The 20,348-nt window shown below is 41.8% G+C and overlaps 1 protein-coding gene across 4 annotated transcripts in view; it reads left to right on the forward strand.

Moving 5' to 3' along the window:
• The first annotated feature begins 1,657 nt into the window (after positions 1-1,657).
• The window catches only part of adcy6a (adenylate cyclase 6a), a 55,535-nt gene continuing 36,844 nt past the window's right edge, over positions 1,658-20,348 (forward strand). Inside the window, exons 1-3 of one of the 4 annotated variants that reach the window (XM_014412767.4) lie at positions 1,658-1,879; positions 6,475-6,732; positions 6,867-7,806. In XM_014412767.4, the coding sequence (XP_014268253.1) occupies positions 6,713-6,732; positions 6,867-7,806 (960 nt within the window). In that variant the 5' untranslated portion in view covers positions 1,658-1,879; positions 6,475-6,712. Of the gene's footprint in view, positions 1,880-1,926; positions 3,240-3,327; positions 3,632-6,474; positions 6,733-6,866; positions 7,807-20,348 lie in introns of those variants that run through there. The other 3 variants (XM_024798215.2, XM_024798216.2, XM_023154896.3) reach the window with 3 other exon arrangements.

Raw genomic sequence — 20,348 nt, forward strand, 5'->3', positions numbered from 1 at the left:
TGTCAAGGTCTTTTTTTTTTCTTTTCTTTTTTTATTACTGGATCACTAGATTAAATGAACACCCAGATAAGAAGCTATGCATTAAATATTTATATAAATGAATGTAGTTCTTTTAGTTATTCATCAACTTAATCATTAGAAAACTGGGTGTTGCAAAAATATTGTTTAACTTGCTGCTAAAACTTGTTTTAGTTTGTAAAAGAAGGCCTGTTGTTCTCATCCACAGAAATCCTTACATGCGTACTATATGTAACACTGAGGTAAACTGTGCTTCAAAGCTATTGCTTATTTTTTTACAAACACAGACCTTCATGTTTGTCTAGAGCCCCTTATGTTTTTATTTGCAATATAGTTTTGATTAAAAAACCCATCATGGGTCTTTGAACTTTACTGCACAGAAGAAGTTTAATACTAAAAGAATGGATTCCGATTCTGCTTCTGAAACTGGGCTAAAACCTGCAAAGAATCACATTAGTCCTGTATTTTAATTAGGGGTCAAATTGTTTAACAGCTGGCTTGCATCAATGCGATAATATAACTCAAACAGAATTCATTATGAATGCTTTTTTCTAGTATGCAGGTGAAATCCTATTATATCCTGTGATCAGACTTTGTAAATTTAAGATATTTGGATGGTTTAACTATATTTTAAAAAAACGACACACCAATAATGTTAAAAGTTTTCTATCAGAATCAGAAAGCTTTAATAATCCCTAAGGAAATTATGTGGTTACAGTTGCTCCAAGACTGTAACAGTAACAGACTGAACAAAATGAAATAATGCTGTATATTACAAAGTTTACAAAGTATAAGGAATAGTTGTAATTATAATGATTTAACTTGGCAAGAGTCACATACATTATGTTCACCAAATATAACAGTGGTTCTAAAACATTTTCTATGATGTCACCCTATAGAAACCAAAAACATTCAGGGCCTCAGGGGTGCAAGTGAATTTACAGGTAAATAAAGCATCAGCAAAATGCTGCTTGTTTCTCACCCTTAAAGATAATTTTCAATCAGTTTGGTTTCACTTCGTACTTTTCCACTGATCATCTGAGCCTCTAACACTTCGATAACTACTGAATGTTTGTTTATCAGAAGCATGCACAGTGTGAGTATGAGTGACAGCACTGGCTGATTTCCAATCCTCTGCTGGGATTTCAACTTCATACTTTTACTTACATTCTAGCGGTTTTTTATATTAATGCTAAATACAAAATAAATCAGTCATTAAGAGTTTAAAAACAATTATAATCACAGAAAATATCCATGGGAAAATAAAACAACAATAATTTACATACATTTTATAACTATATTTTGCAAAAAAAAGAGCAAAGAAAATAATAAAGGTTCTAAACAGTCTTTCTCGTGCAGCCCCACAAGTTTGCGCCCTTTTTGACAGACGTAAACATTGGTCCTGACTGACCTCTGCCTCTTTAAACATCAGCCTAGGAACGCAGTTTGCCAGCAGATCGTTTTGTGCTTCGTACATAACCCGTGCTGTGTTAAGATCAACTAAATCTCTGAATTGTAAGATGTGTAGTTTTTATGTTCCTTCTGTCAAATACGTTTAGGATTCTTCTGCAGCGGCAGCAGCATTTGAGTTTGAAAACCGTATACGGAAGTGTGATGTTTGTACTCCCCCTGTCTTGACAGTGGTGCTGGGAGCCGAGAGGGTCAGGGGGAGGAGAGGCAAGGGAGTGGAGCGAGAAGACGACAGGAGGAGATCCACCACAGGGTGACCAATTTAACCGGACCATCCTTGGACCGCTAGGCTACAAATGGTCCTCCACCCTGGGCGCCACCACCGACAACCACCGCGCCGAATCGGATCGTGTGCTGCGCTCCTGTCGGCGGATAGAAAAAGATGATCTCGGTGAGTCCGTCCTTTTTTAAAAAAAAAAAAAACTGCTGCTGCTGCTGCTGCACACCGCAGGCCGACATATATAAAATATGTTCTCCTGTCACACAAACGTCTCGGGCGCTGTTGCGCTGCGCCGCAGACGCCCGTGCCACCTCGCTGTCAGTACTCCATTTGTGCTGAAGTGAATGACATGGCTGGCGACAGTTGCTGCGAGGCCTCTGCTTCACATCGGCGGCGGTGTGGCGGCGGTGGTGGCAGAGGATACGCGGCCAGTACATGTTTTCCACTGGCGGCCAAAAACAACATATCTGTGTAGCAGTGGGGAAAGGATGAGCCGCATCACCGTGCGCCTGTGTTTCCGAGCACAGCTGACAGCGCTGACGGGCTGGCTTGCATCTCTCATGAGGCGCTCATAATGATTCGGATCTTTTTAATGACATAACTTTAAACTCAAACACCTCTCTTTATGCGCTAATTGCCTTTCGAATGCGGTGGATTTCTTTCTTTTCTTTTCTTTCTTTTGTAGGCGATCGCTCGCTTTCCTTGCACTGACTGATGCTGAGGAATGTGCAGCAGTAATAATATAAATATAATGCTAATCTGTTTATTTACCCAAGACTCGTGTTTGTCAGTGCACTAATCCTGTGAGCTATTGCTTTGCTGCAGACTGAAGGACAGAAGAGGAGAAGGAGGAGGGGGGACGACAAAAAGAGAATAAATCGCTGACAGAGGCGTGTTGTGTCCTAAGTTGAGATACGGGACGCGGCGGAATGGTTTTATGGTCCCCGCTATGGTTGTCACACAGGCCGTGGTGTTATGTAACAAGAAGCCTACGCTGTTTGAATGCGGGCCCTCACACACGGCCTGTCTGTGCATGGCATTTAGGCACAGGATCGCAGGCACATCATCCGCACATGAGCTAAACAGGGCCGCAGAATATGCGTAAATTGCCCTTTCAAAATCCACAGCGTACATTTGGTCCCCCCCACCCACTACCAACTGCTTGATCCTATTTTATTTCCTGCATTTTATCCTCTGGATGAGAAGTGCACCACAGGGAGAAAGAGACGCATGCATACGCGCCCTCGGACATGTCTACTGCCCCGTAATGAGTGACTTGAATGCTCGCTGTTTGTGGCCAGTTGTCCGGTTTAAAATGCCCCTTAGGAATCGGTCGGTCACCCCCCTTCTCACCCCCCTCCCCTCCCTGCCTGTCCTAGAGCCAGTGGGGAGGGATTGGGGGGCGGAGAGTGCAGCCAGGCACCATGCAAACACAAGCGGCTGGCAGCTCCGCGACGTTTGCAAATGGGCATGAGCTGGTCGACCTTGTGCAGGGGAGCGAGGGACGCAGCCGTGGAGGTGGGAGGAGAGGGTAGGGAAGTGTGTGTGTGTGTGTGTGTGTGTGTGTGTGTGTGTGTGTGTGTGTGTGTGTGTGTGTGAGAAAGAGAGAGAGAGAGAGAGAGAGAGAGAGAGAGAGAGAGAGAGAAGGGTGGTGAGGTGGTGTTTGTGGTTCTCCTTGAATGTTGTCGATACGCTGCCAGGGAGGAGGGATAGGCTACAGCTCGGACAGATACGTGCCAGCGAAAGCGCATGCAGGCAGCAGGATATAGCGAGGAAAATCTATTTTTGCTTCAACAACACATCGTGCCTCTCTCCGGTGAAAATACCGGCCGAGGAGGAGGAGGAGGCGGCGGGTGCAGCAGCAGCAGAAGCGGCTGTGCGTTTCCTGCGTTATGCGTTCGACTCTGCACTACGGAGCTGAGGGTATCTGGCAGACAGACGTTTTATAACTCAATAAGGGACTTTAACAGTGCTTACAGTGAATGATTACAACGCCAAACTGTTATTGTGTGTATTTTCCATGACATGAGAGCTCTAATAGTGATATCACAACAGGTAGAAACACAATAAATTTGAACAGGTCAGCACAAATTCCCAATTTAATTCCACAGACATGCCCATTTTAACAGACACAGTACTGCACGTCCTAATCCATATTCTTATTCTTGGACTCAGCTAGAGTGGCTCTGGATTCAAAGTTATCCTTTATGTATCATTGCTGAAGTTCAACCACTGTCTGTAAAAACTGGCCACCCTCTGTTTAAACCAGCCATCCTATAATTAATTAAAGCCAGCATGAGTTATTAAACAAGACATTATCTTATACACAGTATAGCAAAATGCAGTAGTGAGTAGTGAAATTAATGATTTTGCTACTTTAGGCATTTGCGATCGAAACAAGAAAACAAAAATAGCAGACAAAAGTGAACTTTTATTAACAGTAATTTGAAAGGGAAGTTGCTGGGCCCATTTCAAGCTTCACAATACTAAACTTGAACTCTGCTAGAGTAGCTTTGCATAATTCAAAGCAGTTTGAAAATAATCCTTGTCTATCTCCTTGGCCTTTGTGCAGTCCCTCAGTTCATTCTCTGTCTGAGACAAGTTGTTATAGCTCATTTCTTCTGTTGGAACATCTGTGTGCCCGACATGACCACAATACAAATGTCTGCTTTTGTTGACATCATACAGAGCCAGAGTAGAAAAAAAAATGAAACATTATTCTGAAGTTCAAGCTTTTGCCTGTCAGGGGTTGGTTTATAGAATTGCTGACCTCATTATTTGAAACTTGCTTTGTCAGGTCATTGTTAGGCCATCTGGGGCTAAGGTTAGGGTTAAGTTTTGGTTAACGACCAGCCTTTTTTTTATGGATTATTTGATCACTTGAAACACCCAAAAGAAAAAGCTTTAAAATGTAAAATTTTCTAGTTTGTGAAAATGTAAGTATTTAGCAGGTGGTCACAACAAAACCCAATCCTAACAGGTTGCAGATTACCTGGTACATGTTAAGAGGTTATCATGTTATATTACAGTATACGTATATATAGTACCAATCAAAAGTTTGGTCATAGTCATAGTATTTCTTTATGATGGAAACAAAAAACATTTCAGCTGTCAGTCACCTACAGCAACTCGAGCTTTCTTCACCGAACTGAACCAGGAAATTGTGCCTTTAGCCAAATATGTGTACCTTGGTTCAAGCTTATTTTGCTGCCAAATTATTGTTCTGGATAAATCATTAACAGCCCAATGAGAGGAAAGCAAAACCCCAAATACACCTTAAACACTTTTACTGCCAGAGGATTGTTTTGAACTTACCAAAGACTCAGGAGAAAGTTCGATTTTTAATACCATCGCATGATGTAAGTCGCCGGCGCAGATAATGTGAAAGACAGCAAAAGAATCATCAATTTGAAGATTCCACTTCCAACCATCACTCGTGTTTTGTTATGACTTTTAATTGGTAAATGGCCTGTATTTATATAGCGCTTTACTAGTCCCTAAGGACCCCAAAGCGCTTTACATATCCAGTCATCCACCCATTCACACACACATTCACACACTTACCATGACTTTTAATTGTTCAGAATTTTCCAAAACACTTAAAACACACAAATTTTCTTTTTGTGTGTGATGCATGGATACGATTTTCTTTCTTCTGTGGAGCTCACAGGGGTCATTCTCTTGTAAGGTAACATAAAGGCAGGCATTAGAGTGCCATATGCTATGTTTTCTTTTGGTTACCAAATATAACTGATAATAAAAATATGATTATGATTATCAAATTAAATTAGAAGACAAAAAAAAGTTTCTCCTAAACTTCATGGCATTAAGAGAGATGTAATATTCGAGATCATAAACCACATAAAGTAAACATACATAGAAGTCTTTAAAGGTTAATAAAACAGAGTGTGCTCTGAGTGTTGTCCTGTTAGACGGAGAGAAGCAATTTTCAGGAAAAGCACAACTCCAAAAGTTTAATTTCATTTATTCTGGAGTTCACAAAAAATCCCTGCTTTTAAATTTTATCCAACCAGACGACAAATTACATGTAAGAAAATGTATGTATGAAATGCTGTGTGTGTTATGTACAACTAAAAGGAAAATATAGGTGAACAACTTGTGATTTAATCCTGCCGTGCCCCAGATCCTGTCATGTTGTATATGCTGCTCCTGTCTTGACAGTGTCCTGTTGTCCGGCTGCATTTATCTCCATTTTTCACTCGTCTGTTTATTGTTGATTGTGATTATCAGCAGAGCTTGAAAGAACCTTTCTGCATCTTCAAGCCCACCTGCCTTCAAATTTCTGTGTTTATACCAGAGGGTGTTTTGTTTTTTGTTTTTTTTGGTCTTTTTGTGTGTGTGTGTGTGGGGGGGGGGGGGTCAAACGGAGCAGGTTCTGGTTCACCTTAAAAAACCCACACCTACATGCTATTTTGGGCCCCCTCCCCCAGCTCTGAATCCATTTTCAGACTATATCAAGTGTGTCTGGTTTTCCAGGAAATTAGATTTATGTGCATTTTGCTCTCAGTATGATGCATTTTATTTCCTGTCAATTTGCGCATGGAGAAGCTTTTTTCCCCCCCTCTAACGAGCTATTAAAAGAGCTAAACGTGTGTCAGAAGAGTTTATTAGTATGACTACTAGCATCAGTGACAGGCTGCTTGTGTGTTTCACCTGATTACTTAAAAATGTTTTTTTGCTTCACCTTTTTCTGTTTGTCACTGTACAATCTTCTGTGTGTGTGTTTTTTTTTTTTTTCCCTTTAGACCCAGCAGGAGCTGTGGAGATAGGCCTGGCAGCAGAGACTGGTCATCTTATTAATCTTGGTCTCTGATCACTGGCTCTGGCACAAACATCTGGAGCTTTGTGCGCCATTTAACCCCCATCCAGTCACTCCCACCCTGCGGCCCTGCAGCGTGGCTCCTAAAAACACCTCCTTGCGTCTTCAGAATTTTGTCCACGGGGATAAATGAGTGAACCGGCTGCAGGGGAAAGGGCTGGGACATGTACCAGAACCCCAACAGGTAAACGAACAACTCCTCTACTCCAGGCGAGGCGAGGAGTAAAACGGTGTTTTGGTCCTCCACTGTGGTATCAGTGCTGTGGCTGTTATGTGAACTGTTTTTGTACTGAATGTTTTTCCTCTCTCCTCACACAGAATGTCCTGGTTCAGTGGTTTCCTAGTTGCCAGAGTGGATGACCGCAAGACTGCGTGGGGGGAGCGCAATGGCAAGAAGTCCAAACGGAAGGGAGGCTCATCTCTCTGCAACCCGCGTTACATGAGCTGTCTGCGGGACCCCGATGCTATGGAGCCCCCTTCCGGAGCCCCCCTCCATCAGCACCACCGCGGAGGGGGGGCAGGGGCCATGGGAGGTGGGGGAAACTTCGGCGTCCGTTGCGGATGGCAGGAGGACCACTATGGCAAAAGGGGAGGGGCTCCGAGCGAAGGTGTGGGGCTGAAATCGGTTGACCTGGGCTTTGAGGACGGGGAGTTAAAAGGGAGGAAAGGGGGATGTAATGGAGGAAGCAGCGACATGGGCGACGAAGGTCCCAACGGCGCAGCGGGGGTAGTGACGGCTGCGGACTGCTGGCTCAGGGTGGTACGAGTATTCCAGTCGAAAAAATTCCAGTCCCGCAAACTGGAGCGTCTATACCAGCGTTACTTCTTTAGGCTGAACCAGAGCTCCTTGACCATGCTCATGGGGGTACTTGTGATCGTGTGCGGCATCATGCTGACCTTCCACTGTGTCCACGCCGCCCCTCACGTGGCCTATTCGTCAGCCCTTTCAGTGGCGATGGCACTCTTTATGGCTCTAATGGTAGTGTGCAACCGCAATGGCTTCCACCAGGACTACATGTGGATGGTCAGTTACCTGGTGATCGGGGTCTTAGTGTCCGTCCAGGTTTTTGGGGTGCTCATGGTGGCACCCAGGAGTGCTTCGGAAGGCATTTGGTGGTCCGTGTTCTTCATCTACATCATCTACACTCTGCTGCCTGTGAGGATGAGGGCGGCGGTACTAAGTGGAGCAGTGCTGTCCATCATACACGTGGTCACCACCTGGCAGGTCAACCAGGAAGACAAGTTCCTTTGGAAACAGGTAAAAAGCCTGATGTCTGAATGTTCTGTGGTGTCTTTGCTTTTCATGTGAAGCGACACAGATGGCCAACAGTAGTTGCTTTTTTGTCTCCATACATATTTGCTTGGCAAGTGAAAGATCGCTGGTTCATTTCCAGCCCACAGATACAGATCTCCTTTGGGGTTGTGGCGGGAAGGGAATCCGGTATAAAACTGCCAAATGAAACATGCAGAGCTAACTGCTGTGGTGACCCCTGTGACAAGGGAACAGCTCCTTCTTCTCTTCCCATTCTGTGGTTATTGATTTGTTGTCCTGCTGTTTTTTAGAAGTTCATGATCAAGTTCATACTCTCATATCCTCTTAAAACACACAGGCTCTTGGGTGAGTCACTCATTATAAATGGCTTAGAGTGTAGCTAAGCATTGGTTGAATCAATATGCTGAGGTCTCCAGCAAAGTTTTTAACCCCCAACCTGAATAATAAAAAAAGAATGCCATTTTCCCACATTTAAAAAGTATTCGAATGACCAGATCCGTTTGAAGCAGAGCGCCACCACAAACAGGAACCCAAATGGTTTCCCCCCTGTTAATGGCCAGTATTGGCCTCTTACAGATGTATTGGTAGTCGTGAGATTAAAGCTGTTTTACAGAAAAAAAGGCGCTTGGATTCATTTAGTAATGATAACGAAGCAGCTGCGGCTCAGCAGACGGTGGTGCAAAAACAGGCGGCCTTTTCACATTTAGGTTTTACACATACTGCTGTTAAGGTAGCTAACAATAACATAATAATTCTGTTTAATGCTCCTAAAACCATGGTTGAGAGGTCCAACTGAAGTCTGTGACTTGCTGGCAATAGCAGCCTATTTTACCACATCTGCCAGTCAAAGTGGCCACACCCCTAACTCCATGAGGAGGAAACAAACTATAGAGGCTAAAGGGCCTTGTAGTTTTGATGCTTTTAAGCGGAGCATTTAACAAGGGAGTGTGAGGGTTTACTCAGCTTTGGAGCCAGAGCCTCAAGTGACACAAAGAGGAACTGCAGTTTTTGGGACTTAATTGTTGGCTTTATTTCTACAACCCTGAAAGTTGCTGCTTTATGTAGCCAAACCATATTGACTGATATATTATCATTTTTTTACTCTCTAAAAAAACCCTCAGGTTTTAAGATACCATAGCAATAACAGCAGGAATGGTGGTTAGTACCTTACTTTGTAATAAAACTGCATAACAGCAGAATAGTACCTTCTTACTTTTGTTCTTTTGACAAGTCAGAGAAACACAGTTTTAAGCCAAGCTTTTATCCCCATGTTTATTCTTCTTGGGCGTTATGCAAGAGAAGCATAAGAGCACTCAGATTGATTTAGGAGGTATCTAAATTAAAACTGCATTCTGGTAGAACATCTGTAAATGCTTTGAAGGCTGTAACATCCTAATAGTGATCTCTCAAATGTCACCTTTGCAAAACAATCTGTATTTACACGTCCAGGAGACAACAAGCTAAGTTAGATTCATCGGGAGTGGCCTTCCTGATGATTTGATGATCCAGTTTTTGTTCAAATATACTTGGTGCCTTTCTGTGTAGCGTTTGCATGTTCACCCCGGGCCTCTGGGTATTTCTGCTGGGTATTTCCAAAGACATGCATGTTTGGTTCATTGGTGGTAAACTGAACTGGCTATAGGTGTGAACGTGAGTATGAATGGTAATCTGTATTTCTGTGTTCTGTGTTAGAGTTTACGGTGTACTTTGGGTTTCTCATAGCATTTTTTTTATGGAATAAGCTGGCTGTAAGGGCTGAAAACAGAGTATATAAGAGCCAGGAAACAGAACAGAAACAGTTTCTTGTTGCAAAACCAAAATATGGAGCTGAAAGTTGTTAAGTTAGGTGATGGTGCACTGATATGAGTAAGGTTTCTTTTCTGGACTTAATTAAAATCAGTAAAATAAAACACACTCAAATTTCTGACAAGCACAACCAAACCAAACCAATGAGAAAATCAATTAACAGAAAATATGAACACAAATGGCATCCTTGGTGTAAATATTCTACATGATCCATCCAGTTTCCTCCGCTTATTCAATTCAGGGTCACTGGGGGGCTGGAGCCTTTCCCAGCTGTTGTTGGGAGAGAGGCAAAGTACACCCTGGACAGGTTTCCAGTCTCTCTCAGGCTAACACATAGAGGCAGACAACCACTAATGCACACGTTCACATCTACATCCAATTAACCCAACCCCATGTTAGGTTGTTTTTGGCCTCTGGGAAGAAGCCAGAATACTCAGAGAGGCCCCAGTGGCCCTAGACTGGATTCAAACCGAGGACGTTTTTGCTATGATGTGACAATGCAGATTTGTAATGAATTTCTGTTGCAGTGTGATTTTAAAAAAGCAGAAATAATTAGTCATTTTCAAAAACTTCTATTGAAAATCAGCTAATTTCAATAAAACACATTGCCGAAACTGGTCAGTTTAGTTATGAGTTTGTTGCTTTGTTAGGCAAAAGTAAAACTGAGCCTTACTACAGTGTGATAGGAATTTTATGTACCTACCCGACACTCTATAGATAAAATATTTATTCACAACAACAGCAACTACGTTCAGGTTCCAACTGTTTTGGGTTAATTAAAAAAGGGGAAACAATGAGGTTTTGAATATGCAAGCAAAACGAAACGTTGGATGTATAGTGATAAACTTCTCTGTAGATTGACTGAACTTGACTCTCAGTCATATCCCTGACTGCATTTAAAACACTGACATCATTGTTGAACTGTAAACGGCTCTGCTGGGTTTTGTCACCACGTTGTATGTGCGTATTTACATGGACTTTGGGGCTTATGGGTCTCGCTGTACAGTGTGTTGTTTGTGCGTCATGCCAAGGACCTAGGGGCTCACTGAAGGTCAGTGGGCTGAATGAACCGCCCCAGCTGGACGGCTGTAAGTGTGTGCGCGTATGTGTGCTGTTGTGTGACAGTGGGAGAATACCATGATATAAAGCAGTATCACTCAGGTCTCTGTGCTCTCACACAAGGGACACTTTGTACTTTTCTCTCAGGGTGGGGATGACGGGGGTGAGGCCGAAAGAGAGGGGGGGCAATATGGTGGATGTTTGGCCTCTGTAGTGCCTTAGCTGTTTTACAGCTGTCTTCTCCTCTGGGAAAAGTTATGCAAAACAAAATAGGAAGGCCATTACTAAGAAACAATAAGGGGGATATTAGGCTTAATCTTAACTAATTGTCACTGTAATGCATTTATCGACTCCTGTGTTATAATATTGTGATTGTTTATTATAAATTAATTACTGTAGCACAGGAGTAGATTAGGGATTCGTGGGAACTCAGTAATTACAGCGTGCTCTGTCACATCAGGCACGATATATCATAGTGTAATCCATCACATGTTCTTACATTGTTTGCCATCGTTACGTGAATGAAAGTCATGAGATCGCTGCAGCCCAGCTATGCTGTTAATTCCTAAGGTCGCTTGTGTACTGTGTGACCAGCTAATTCAGTGTCATCAATCACTGCTTCACGCTTGCCTGCAGCTATTTCCTCTTTCTCCCATAACTCATTAACCGGCTTTCTCTTTGGATGGATGAGTACAGGTGATTGGTGCAGGCGATTCGAAAACTGGGCATGACGAATGATGTAAATGCAGATAGTGTTTTTGTTTTTTGTTTTTTTTTAGGGTGGAGAGTTTGACAGAAAATAAGGGAAGTGAAATAAGACATCTAGAGTCTAACAGAGTGAAGCTGATTAATCTGCATCACATAAATTGGGTTGGTTAGCATAGTTGATATGCTAAGCTAAAAAATGAAGAAAATTCTGTTTGTAATTCAGTGGATTTCTTTGAACTTTACCTGAAAACCTACAGAAATAAATCACTGGCTGAGGTTATCGTAGCTCAGTCTTATAGCTAAATTTGGACATGTATGAAGAGGCAAAAATAAAGGAAAATGGTTTGATTAAAGGCAGAATTAAAGAAATATTAACAACTAAAGCAGTGCAGTACTCAATCTTTCTCACTTGCCATGCTTTAAATATCAATGGATGCCAAAATTATCATTGAAATTGAAACAATTAGATAAATTGAGCAGCTCCGCATCAAACCCTAGTTTCATTTGCTTCTTGCAGAAATCATTTAAAGCCATAATCAAGTCAAAGAGAAACGATGAACTGAAACCACAGAGAACGTTGTTAATGAATAAAAAGTAATAAAGTTTGGGGAAATTGTTGCTGTTATTATTCCTGCATAGATTAGTATTTATAGAAAGCAGATATTATACTGCATACTCAGGTAGAATTAAATCTTGGGGAGAGATGGGATACACCCTGGAAAGTTGAGACTGCTGGAACCACTGATGACCCTGTTGTATGCCTGATTTAGACTAGATTTAGAAATCTACATCATAACTTACGACATAACCAGAAACCTCTTTTAAACCTGCAATGTAACCTTCCTGCGACTACCTGCAACTCGGAAGGTTACAGCAAAGAGTTAAAAAGGGTTTCTGGTTATGTTGTAATTTACGACTTAGATTACCCGCAGAAGTCTAAATCAGGCATAAGTCAGAAAAACTGTGTTTTAGTCTGGACGGGTTAAAACTGAGACTCTTAGTAAAAGATGGTGTTTGGTTCCTGGTTAGGTCTTACATTTTCAAATCGGCAGTGAATGGCTTATTTTTATTGCCCTGCTTTCCTTGAGTGAAAGTAAAATTGGCTGCTCGCTTATTTTGCAAGGGGTCACAATGGCACATCCATCTCAGATGGCCTTTCTGACCCTACCCAGGGTTGGAACCAATGTTCCCTCTAAGCTGCACACAAGCGCAATTGCGCACTGCTGGCACGGTCTCTGCGCACAGAAAATCTGTGTTGCGCACAAAAAAATCTAACCTGAATTGAAATTAAAATTTAGTATTTAGTATTTATTTATTTATTGTCATTGTCAAGAACAATGAAATTGCGTTTGGGGCTTCCATACAACCCAAAAAAAAGAAGAAAATAATAAATACCCCTTAAAACCCAAGTGTACAATTCAGACAAAGACCTGAGAAACATGACAAAATACAACAATGCACCCATTCAATATTATTGTACTGTGAGATATGATATCAGATATGATAGTTATCTATTTAAGAAAGAGGGGGGGGGGCAGGAGGGGGAAGAGAATAAAGATATGATGCACCAATGCAGACCAGTTCATTGCTATTAAGAAGTTGGATATGGTTATTGTCCGTGAGAGGGGGGCAGAGAGTTCAGGAGCCTCACAGCCTGTGGATACAGGCTGTTGGCCAGTCTGGATGTTCTGGCCTGTATAGACCTGTACCTTCTCCCTGAGGGCAGCAGATGGAAAAGGTGGCGCGCAGGGTGATGTTGGTCCCGCAGGATACTGTGCACCCTCCTCAGACAGCGAGTGGGGAAGATATTACTGATCTCTGGCAGACTTGTTCCAATAATTCTGCCAGCTTCTTTCACCACCCGCTGGAGTGCTTGCTGATCGGCCTTGGTGCAGCTGGGGAACCACACTAGAAATCCATACGTCAGAACGCTGCTGATGGCACAGTTGTAGAAGTTCAACATCAGAGATCTGGGAATGTGTGCGCTCCGCAGTCTCCTCAGGTAGTAGAGGCGCTGTTGGGCCTTCCGTACAACTGAGGTGATATGGTTGCCCCAGGACAGGTCCTCGGTCACAGTTACCCCCAAGAATTTAAAACTGCTCACCCTCTCCACCGCCTCACTGCCAATGAAGAGAGGCAGATGGTTGTTATGACCCCTCTTCCGGAAATCTACAATGATCTCCTTGGTCTTTTTGGTGTTTAAGACCAAGTTATTGTCGTGGCACCATGACTCTAGTTGTTGCACCTCTGTCCTATAGTTTGTCTCATCATTGTTGGATATAAGTCCGAGCACTGTAGTGTCATCTGCAAACTTAACAATGAGATTGGACGCGCAAAATAAATACGTTAACAGTTCTGTTTTGCAGTGTTAGTCAGTAAGTGACTGACTGCTCCAGTTTGGGATTAGAACGATGCCACCTTATACCATAGTGCAGCTAATGATGTGATTCACATTCGTATATACGCAGCTAATCAACGTTGTTGACAGGCTATGACAGCGTCCTTAGCTAGCAAAGCAGCGTGGCTGATGTGGAGTGAAGCCACGTTAATGACAACGTGTACAACCGTTGGAGATGTTAGCAGGACAGACGGAACAATTGACGGAAAAAGTGTGGACTTTATACCAGTTTTTAAATTGTGACGATAGGCCACGTAAAACCAGAGTTATGATAAAAATATATACAATGTTTGTCTTTTTTTTTTCCCTGGATACTAACGTTGTTTTTAATTACTGTGGGAAGAAACGGTAAAAACGGCATTTTATAAGGAAAACGCTCGAAAGCACTCTTCACCTGTGAGCAAAAACAAAACCAAAAAACCCCACCCTTTCCTATTGTTGGAAATTTTACCATGTGGACCAATCAAAAAAATTATATGGCAACATGGCATTTAGTTGTTTAGGAAGGGAGGAAGTTTTAGGAGTGACAGCGGTGTTTGAGATGTGAGAGATTTGAACAATGAGGCGACTGCTGAATGTTACAGGCAGAGGTGGGACCAAGTCATTGTTTTGCAAGTCTCAAGTAAGTCTCAAGTCTTTATCCTCAAGTCTCAAGTCAAGTCTCAAGTAATGTCAGGCAAGTCAGAGTCGAGTCTCAAGTCACTGGTGTAAAAGTCCGAGTCAAGTCACAAGTCTGAAACTTTGAATTTCAAGTCCTTTCGAGTCTTTAAAAAAAACAAACGAAAAAATAATGTTGCAGTTATGCTAAATGTAAATATTAGACCATGTAATTTTAAAATCTGTGTTTTTCTCAACACATGACAAAATAGTGAACTTAGAAAATATACACAAATTGTGAAATTGCACCTCTTTAAAATGCAGCTCAATTAAACCTAGCTCCAAGAATAATTTTCACCGACAGTTCTGAGATAAGCTGCATGTTATTCTTGGATGCGGTTGTAGGACCAGCTTTAAAATCGCATGACAAAAATATCATACACATTAAAAAAAACTGCATCACCAACGTAGCCTGGACAACATTTGCTAGTTAGATGAAGTCAGCTATCTCATCTTAGCATATTTATATGCATATTTATAATCATTCGGTTCTTGGAGTGAGTGCACACACTCGTGAAGTTTAGTAACTTCAGGTCACTGCAACAAGCCCAGGTACAGTTTACCGACGGATGGGTGCAGGACCTTGAAATGCACCGTGTAGAAAGTAAAGACCATCGTACGTATCATAAGTTTACCAGTCTCACAAATTGTTGTCATAAATACACATTCGTTAACCGTTTATTAATATAACCTTTGAGCTCAACGGTAATTAATTAGTAGTGGAAATAATTTCTGGTAGCATCACAGAAATGTAGCAGTGACAATAATACTGTATGCTGTAATCGTACTGGGCAATTAGTGATACAAAAAACCTGTTTTATCCTGTGAATAAAAGTATATGTTTTTGTCAATGTACCATAATAACAGAAGCGAAACGCAATATTGTGTCAGGACAATTCACTATTTATGCACAATAAATTAAGGAGCATAGCGCGACAATTTCTGTTCAGCGCCAGACTTGCTTGTAACCTATATCACCAATTATGTTATGAAAATGACGTATTAACTACAACAGCAGACTGACCTTCGTGTAAATGCTTGGAGCAGACTAACCTGTGAGCTGGAGTGTTCTGGGACGTTATATTTGGTCTTTGAATGGCTGCAAACCAGTCGCCTCTTTGTTACTTCGGAAACATGGCTCGAACAATTTCTCTTCAACGACGTAATCCGATAACAACCGATCTCTTTACCCGTCGGCTTCCCGTGGCTGTCATGCGACCGGCTATTGCAGTTAATAATACAACAGCTTCTTGACATTTTTGTGTTTCTTTTTATCGCTGTGTGACTGATTTTAATTGAAAGCCTGCGTGCGCTAGTACCGCTTGCCACGAGTTCCCAGAATCCTTTGCGGTTCTACCCGTGAATGATGTCACATTTTCAATCTCTATATAATATGCATGTTAAATTTTATATTTGGGGTAAAATATCAAGTCTTTTCAAGTAAACCGGTTCAAGTCCAATTCAAGTCCCAAGTCATTGGTGTAAAAGTCCAAGTCAAGTCACAAGTCTTAGAACATTTTTTCAGGTCAAGTCTAAAGTCATAAAATTAATGACTCGAGTCTGACTCGAGTCCAAGTCATGTGACTCGAGTCCACACCTCTGGTTACAGGTGTTACAGGAGTTCAAGGTTCAAGGTTCAAGGTTCTTTATTTGTCACATGCATAGTTATACAAGTATAACACACAGTGAAATGTAGCCTGACACGCTCCATTTCACTGTGTGTTATACTTGTGATACAGGAGTGATACATCTCCTGTTGTCAGGCCTGCAGGTATCAGGCTGTTGTTCTCCTTTATCTCATAGTGGACAGAAATTATTTTTTGGAGTGGCACAAATAATTTGTGTGGCATCAGATTTGATGTAGAACACCTGATTGTTCTGTAAATAGTTTGAAATGTTTATTTAAAAAAACGCCTTGGCTGCATTTTTAGGTAAACAGCTGCAAGAAACTTTAATGTTTGCAAAACTCAGTTACTTTTTTGAAGAAGTAACTATATAATTAATTGCCCAACATTGGTCATTATTTACAGTATTTTGCAGACCGAGAGTTACAGGACTCGCTCCCAGACCACAGACTCATACTCATAATACAAATCAGAGCTTTATTAAAAAAAAGAAAGTTGTGTTTTCAAAATTGGAGTTCAAGTTATTTTTACTTCCAATAGTGTTAACATGCTACACAGGTCATGAACAACATTTTTTACATTTTCATTGTATGTGGGCTAAAGCAGTTAATTAAAAGTAGTCTAACATAAATGTAAATGCTGTAATTTGATTATTTTAATAAACCATGTGACTTGGATGGATTCGATGCTGGCGTGACCACAGTGCACACGTCTGCTGTTGCTCACAGTGGTCGCTCAGGGAGTTTGTGTGTTCGCTCAGACACATGAAAAATTAGAGGGAACATTGGTTGGAACCAACACTGAGAGTACACTAGCTTGTGATCCACTGAGGCTGGGTTTGTGTCATGAATGGTCAGTGTGTTAACCACGGAAGTAAATGGGCTTTTTCCACAGTCTACTCATCTTGGAAGATTTGTTCTGTGGGAAATAAGAGTTTATGACACCTTTTGTTCAGCAGGATAATCTTTAAAAATTAACAATACCTTTGAAGTATAAATGCAATAAATGGACTTTAGTGTCACTACGAGTCTCATAGTCACCAAATCCCGTGTGGGATGTGATGAACGTCTCCAACGTCATCTTCAAACTCTTTTAGCTGCTCGTTGGCTTTGAAATTCACAAGTGGCATATTTAGTACAGATTCTGTGCTGTAAAACAAAATGAAAGCGTTTCAAGCTTTTGTGAAGTCTTATTGTCCATATTGGATGTGATATAACCACCGGACGCTCAGGAAAAATGTGTACTTCCCAGCTGGTTGTTTCCTGGAGGTTGCTGGATTTTGCTGCATGAAATCAGATGCAAAGAAAGTGCTGCACATGAAACCTAATGATTGGTGTGGTTAACAACAGATTGCCTGTAGTTTTTCAAGGGTTGCTAAGGATTGGACATGGAGAAGGTCACCTTTTACTTTTCCCTCATGACTGGTGGTTGTCAGATGATCATGGACCAGTCTCTTGGCCTGGGGGCGTTGTTCACTTGAACCACGATTGTCCAAAATTATGGACAAGCCACTGAAAAAAACCTTCATGAGGATTCAACAGGAAGTGCAAAAATATAAAATAATTTGTGGGTTTGAAGACAAATTTCTGCAACACTCTACTCAAAGACTGAGTTCTATTGCATGAAAAACAAAGGCACAAAAAGATTCATGGTTTTGCTGTGGTTATTTTTATAAACTGACATTTTGACTGGCAAACTGAACAGTTTAAGGTGAAAAGCTAAATTAGCTTGTCTGTCTCTATAGCATATATGCATTTATAACTCAGTGGATGATGATTAAAAAAGACAGACCTTTACTGCTTTAAACATTGTATTACTGTGACTTGTTAAGTAGGATATATCACCACCAGAAGAAGAAGAAGAAGCTGCTTTTGGCTCATAAGGGGTCGCCATAGCGGGTAGCTCCACCCTGGACGCCCTTGATCTGTGTCTCCTCTCCGAAGCAAACTGTATATCACTGCACTATGGAGCAACTTTAATATGCCATCGTCAAAATAAAAGAACCTTTAATGAAGTTACAGCAAATTTCTGCATGAATGTGAGTGTTAGGATGTGTGTTCTGCTCAGGGTTGCTTTTTTTGTAACATTTCTCAGACGTGTTCAGACCAGCTAAGACTCTTGGAGACATCTCATAAGTGTGTAATCGCTGTATGGGGGGTACTTTTTGTTCAACCCATGACATTTCTGGTCCTCAAACCTTTCAAAACACAGGAAGACCTTGTGGTTGTTCCCTATTGCTCTTGGATTTGGTTTGGTAGGTGTGTTTTTACAGCTGTAGAATCGAGGATCATCTCTTTCCGCACAGCCTCGCACTGTAAACCACAAAATGTGGCGGTTTGATCGACCTTGTTGTATAAGGCTTACGAAACAAACACTAACAGTTTAAACATGGTTCGTGTTCGCCCTGTTACGTGAGTTGCGTGAGCTTCACTCTGCTGTTTTTGTGTCACGATGTCTGTGCTCCTCAAACTTCCTCAGCTGAAATCAATTAGCTGTAACTGTACAGTACGTACACATGTCCCCTGTCAACTCATACACACACACACACACACACACACCCGCACACACACGCTTTGTTATGGTTTACGCCTTCCCTTCTCCCCTCTATTGAATGTTGTCAGAATTGCTGCTCTTTGTTTTTCTTTGGGAAATAACATCACAAAACAATGGTCCTGCTCGCCTGTGTGTGGGTGTCCGTTTCTGCGTCCATACTGACATGTGCTTGTCTACCTCCGTGCTCGGCATTAAATTAGAAACATGCAGCATGCACGCTTGAATCTGCACACTTTGTTTTTGCACCCTCGATCTTCTTTTTGTCGCACAATCTTCTCACGCTCGCACCTTTCGCACAGCAGAGTTGTTTGCTTTACGGCCACTAACAATGGCCAACATTGTCGTGGAGATGTTGTTGACACAAGTGCCGTGAGAGGTCAAAGACTGGTTCCTAAAAATACCTGGCCTTTGGCGTTTCTGCTAACTGTTGCGTCACATGGAACAGTCTTATCAGAGCCTGCGTCAGAGCAACGGGCAGGTCACTCTATCCCCCTTTTCTGTGGATACACATTGGCCTGCTCTTTCACATGCCCTGAAACACACTAGCCTCACTAGGGTAGAGGCTTCTAACGCTGTATAATCACAGATAGCCCAACCATTCCTTTATCTTTTAAAGTTGTGTGTAGATGAATGGGTATTTGAGTTTTGGCCACAGACGAGATGGCGGGTTAAGAAAGAGCACAGAGGGCAAATCAGGCCTCCTTGTAGACTACGAGGACCCTGAGTCAATTTGTTACACTGGCTTCCTTGTCTAGCTCTTATTTAATAAGTATTTTGTATTTGTTAGATAAGATTAGAGTATGCAAACCCCCTGGGGTTTCACGTCAAACTTTCCGAAAGGCTGTTTACTCAATTTTCAAATTTCCATGAGGTTTCACAGAGAATAGATGCATTTCCATCAGAGGAAACCTCACACAGACCATATCAGCTGTTTACAGTTTCAGCATCTCCCGGTGCTGGAGTAACCCTGTGTGCGCATCATGCATCAGGATGAGGGGCGGGGGGCGCTTGGATCTCAGTGGGAGAAGCGTCAGCCTGCGATGGCCACCTGTGCAAAGCCGCAGCTATAGAATAAGGGAAAGAGGAACGGAGCAGAATCTGATATTCTCTGCACGTAATCCTTCCACAGCCTCCTTGATAAATAATTTGTGTGTTTAACTCGGCAGCAGCATTTTAACGAGGCTACCTGTCACATGTACGCTAGGCTCACAACCAGGATGGGACACGCACAGAAAACACACAGTGAAGAGAATTTGGAGGGAAATTTATTTTTGACTTTGGAAAATGATCAAATACAGTTATTTAGTGCTTAGTATGGCACAGTTCCACAGTTCCATTTTTTGTTGGACAAAGAGTTTTTGTAGTTTTGCTACTGTAGACCAAATCAAATAATCGATATGTGACAGAAATGCAGACGTTCACCTTTAATTTCAGGGGTTTTGTGAACATTTTACATGAATTGTTTAGGAATTACAACCATGTTTTATACACAGTCACCAGTTTTCAGTGGCTCAAAAGTAGTTGGATATTTGGTTGATTTGGAGTGTTGAATTTGCATTTTATAGCTTTTCACTGTCATTTTAAATATGATGCCTAAAGAGATTGCCAGTGCAAGTCAGGATAGCTATTATTAGGCTTATATAGCAAAACAAACTGATAAGGGAGATAGGAATTTCAGGAGTGGCCAAATCAACAATCATTCCTAAAAAGAGGAAACACTG

This window comes from Maylandia zebra, linkage group LG20, assembly GCF_041146795.1.
Source record: "Maylandia zebra isolate NMK-2024a linkage group LG20, Mzebra_GT3a, whole genome shotgun sequence".
Classification (NCBI taxonomy): domain Eukaryota; kingdom Metazoa; phylum Chordata; class Actinopteri; order Cichliformes; family Cichlidae; genus Maylandia; species Maylandia zebra.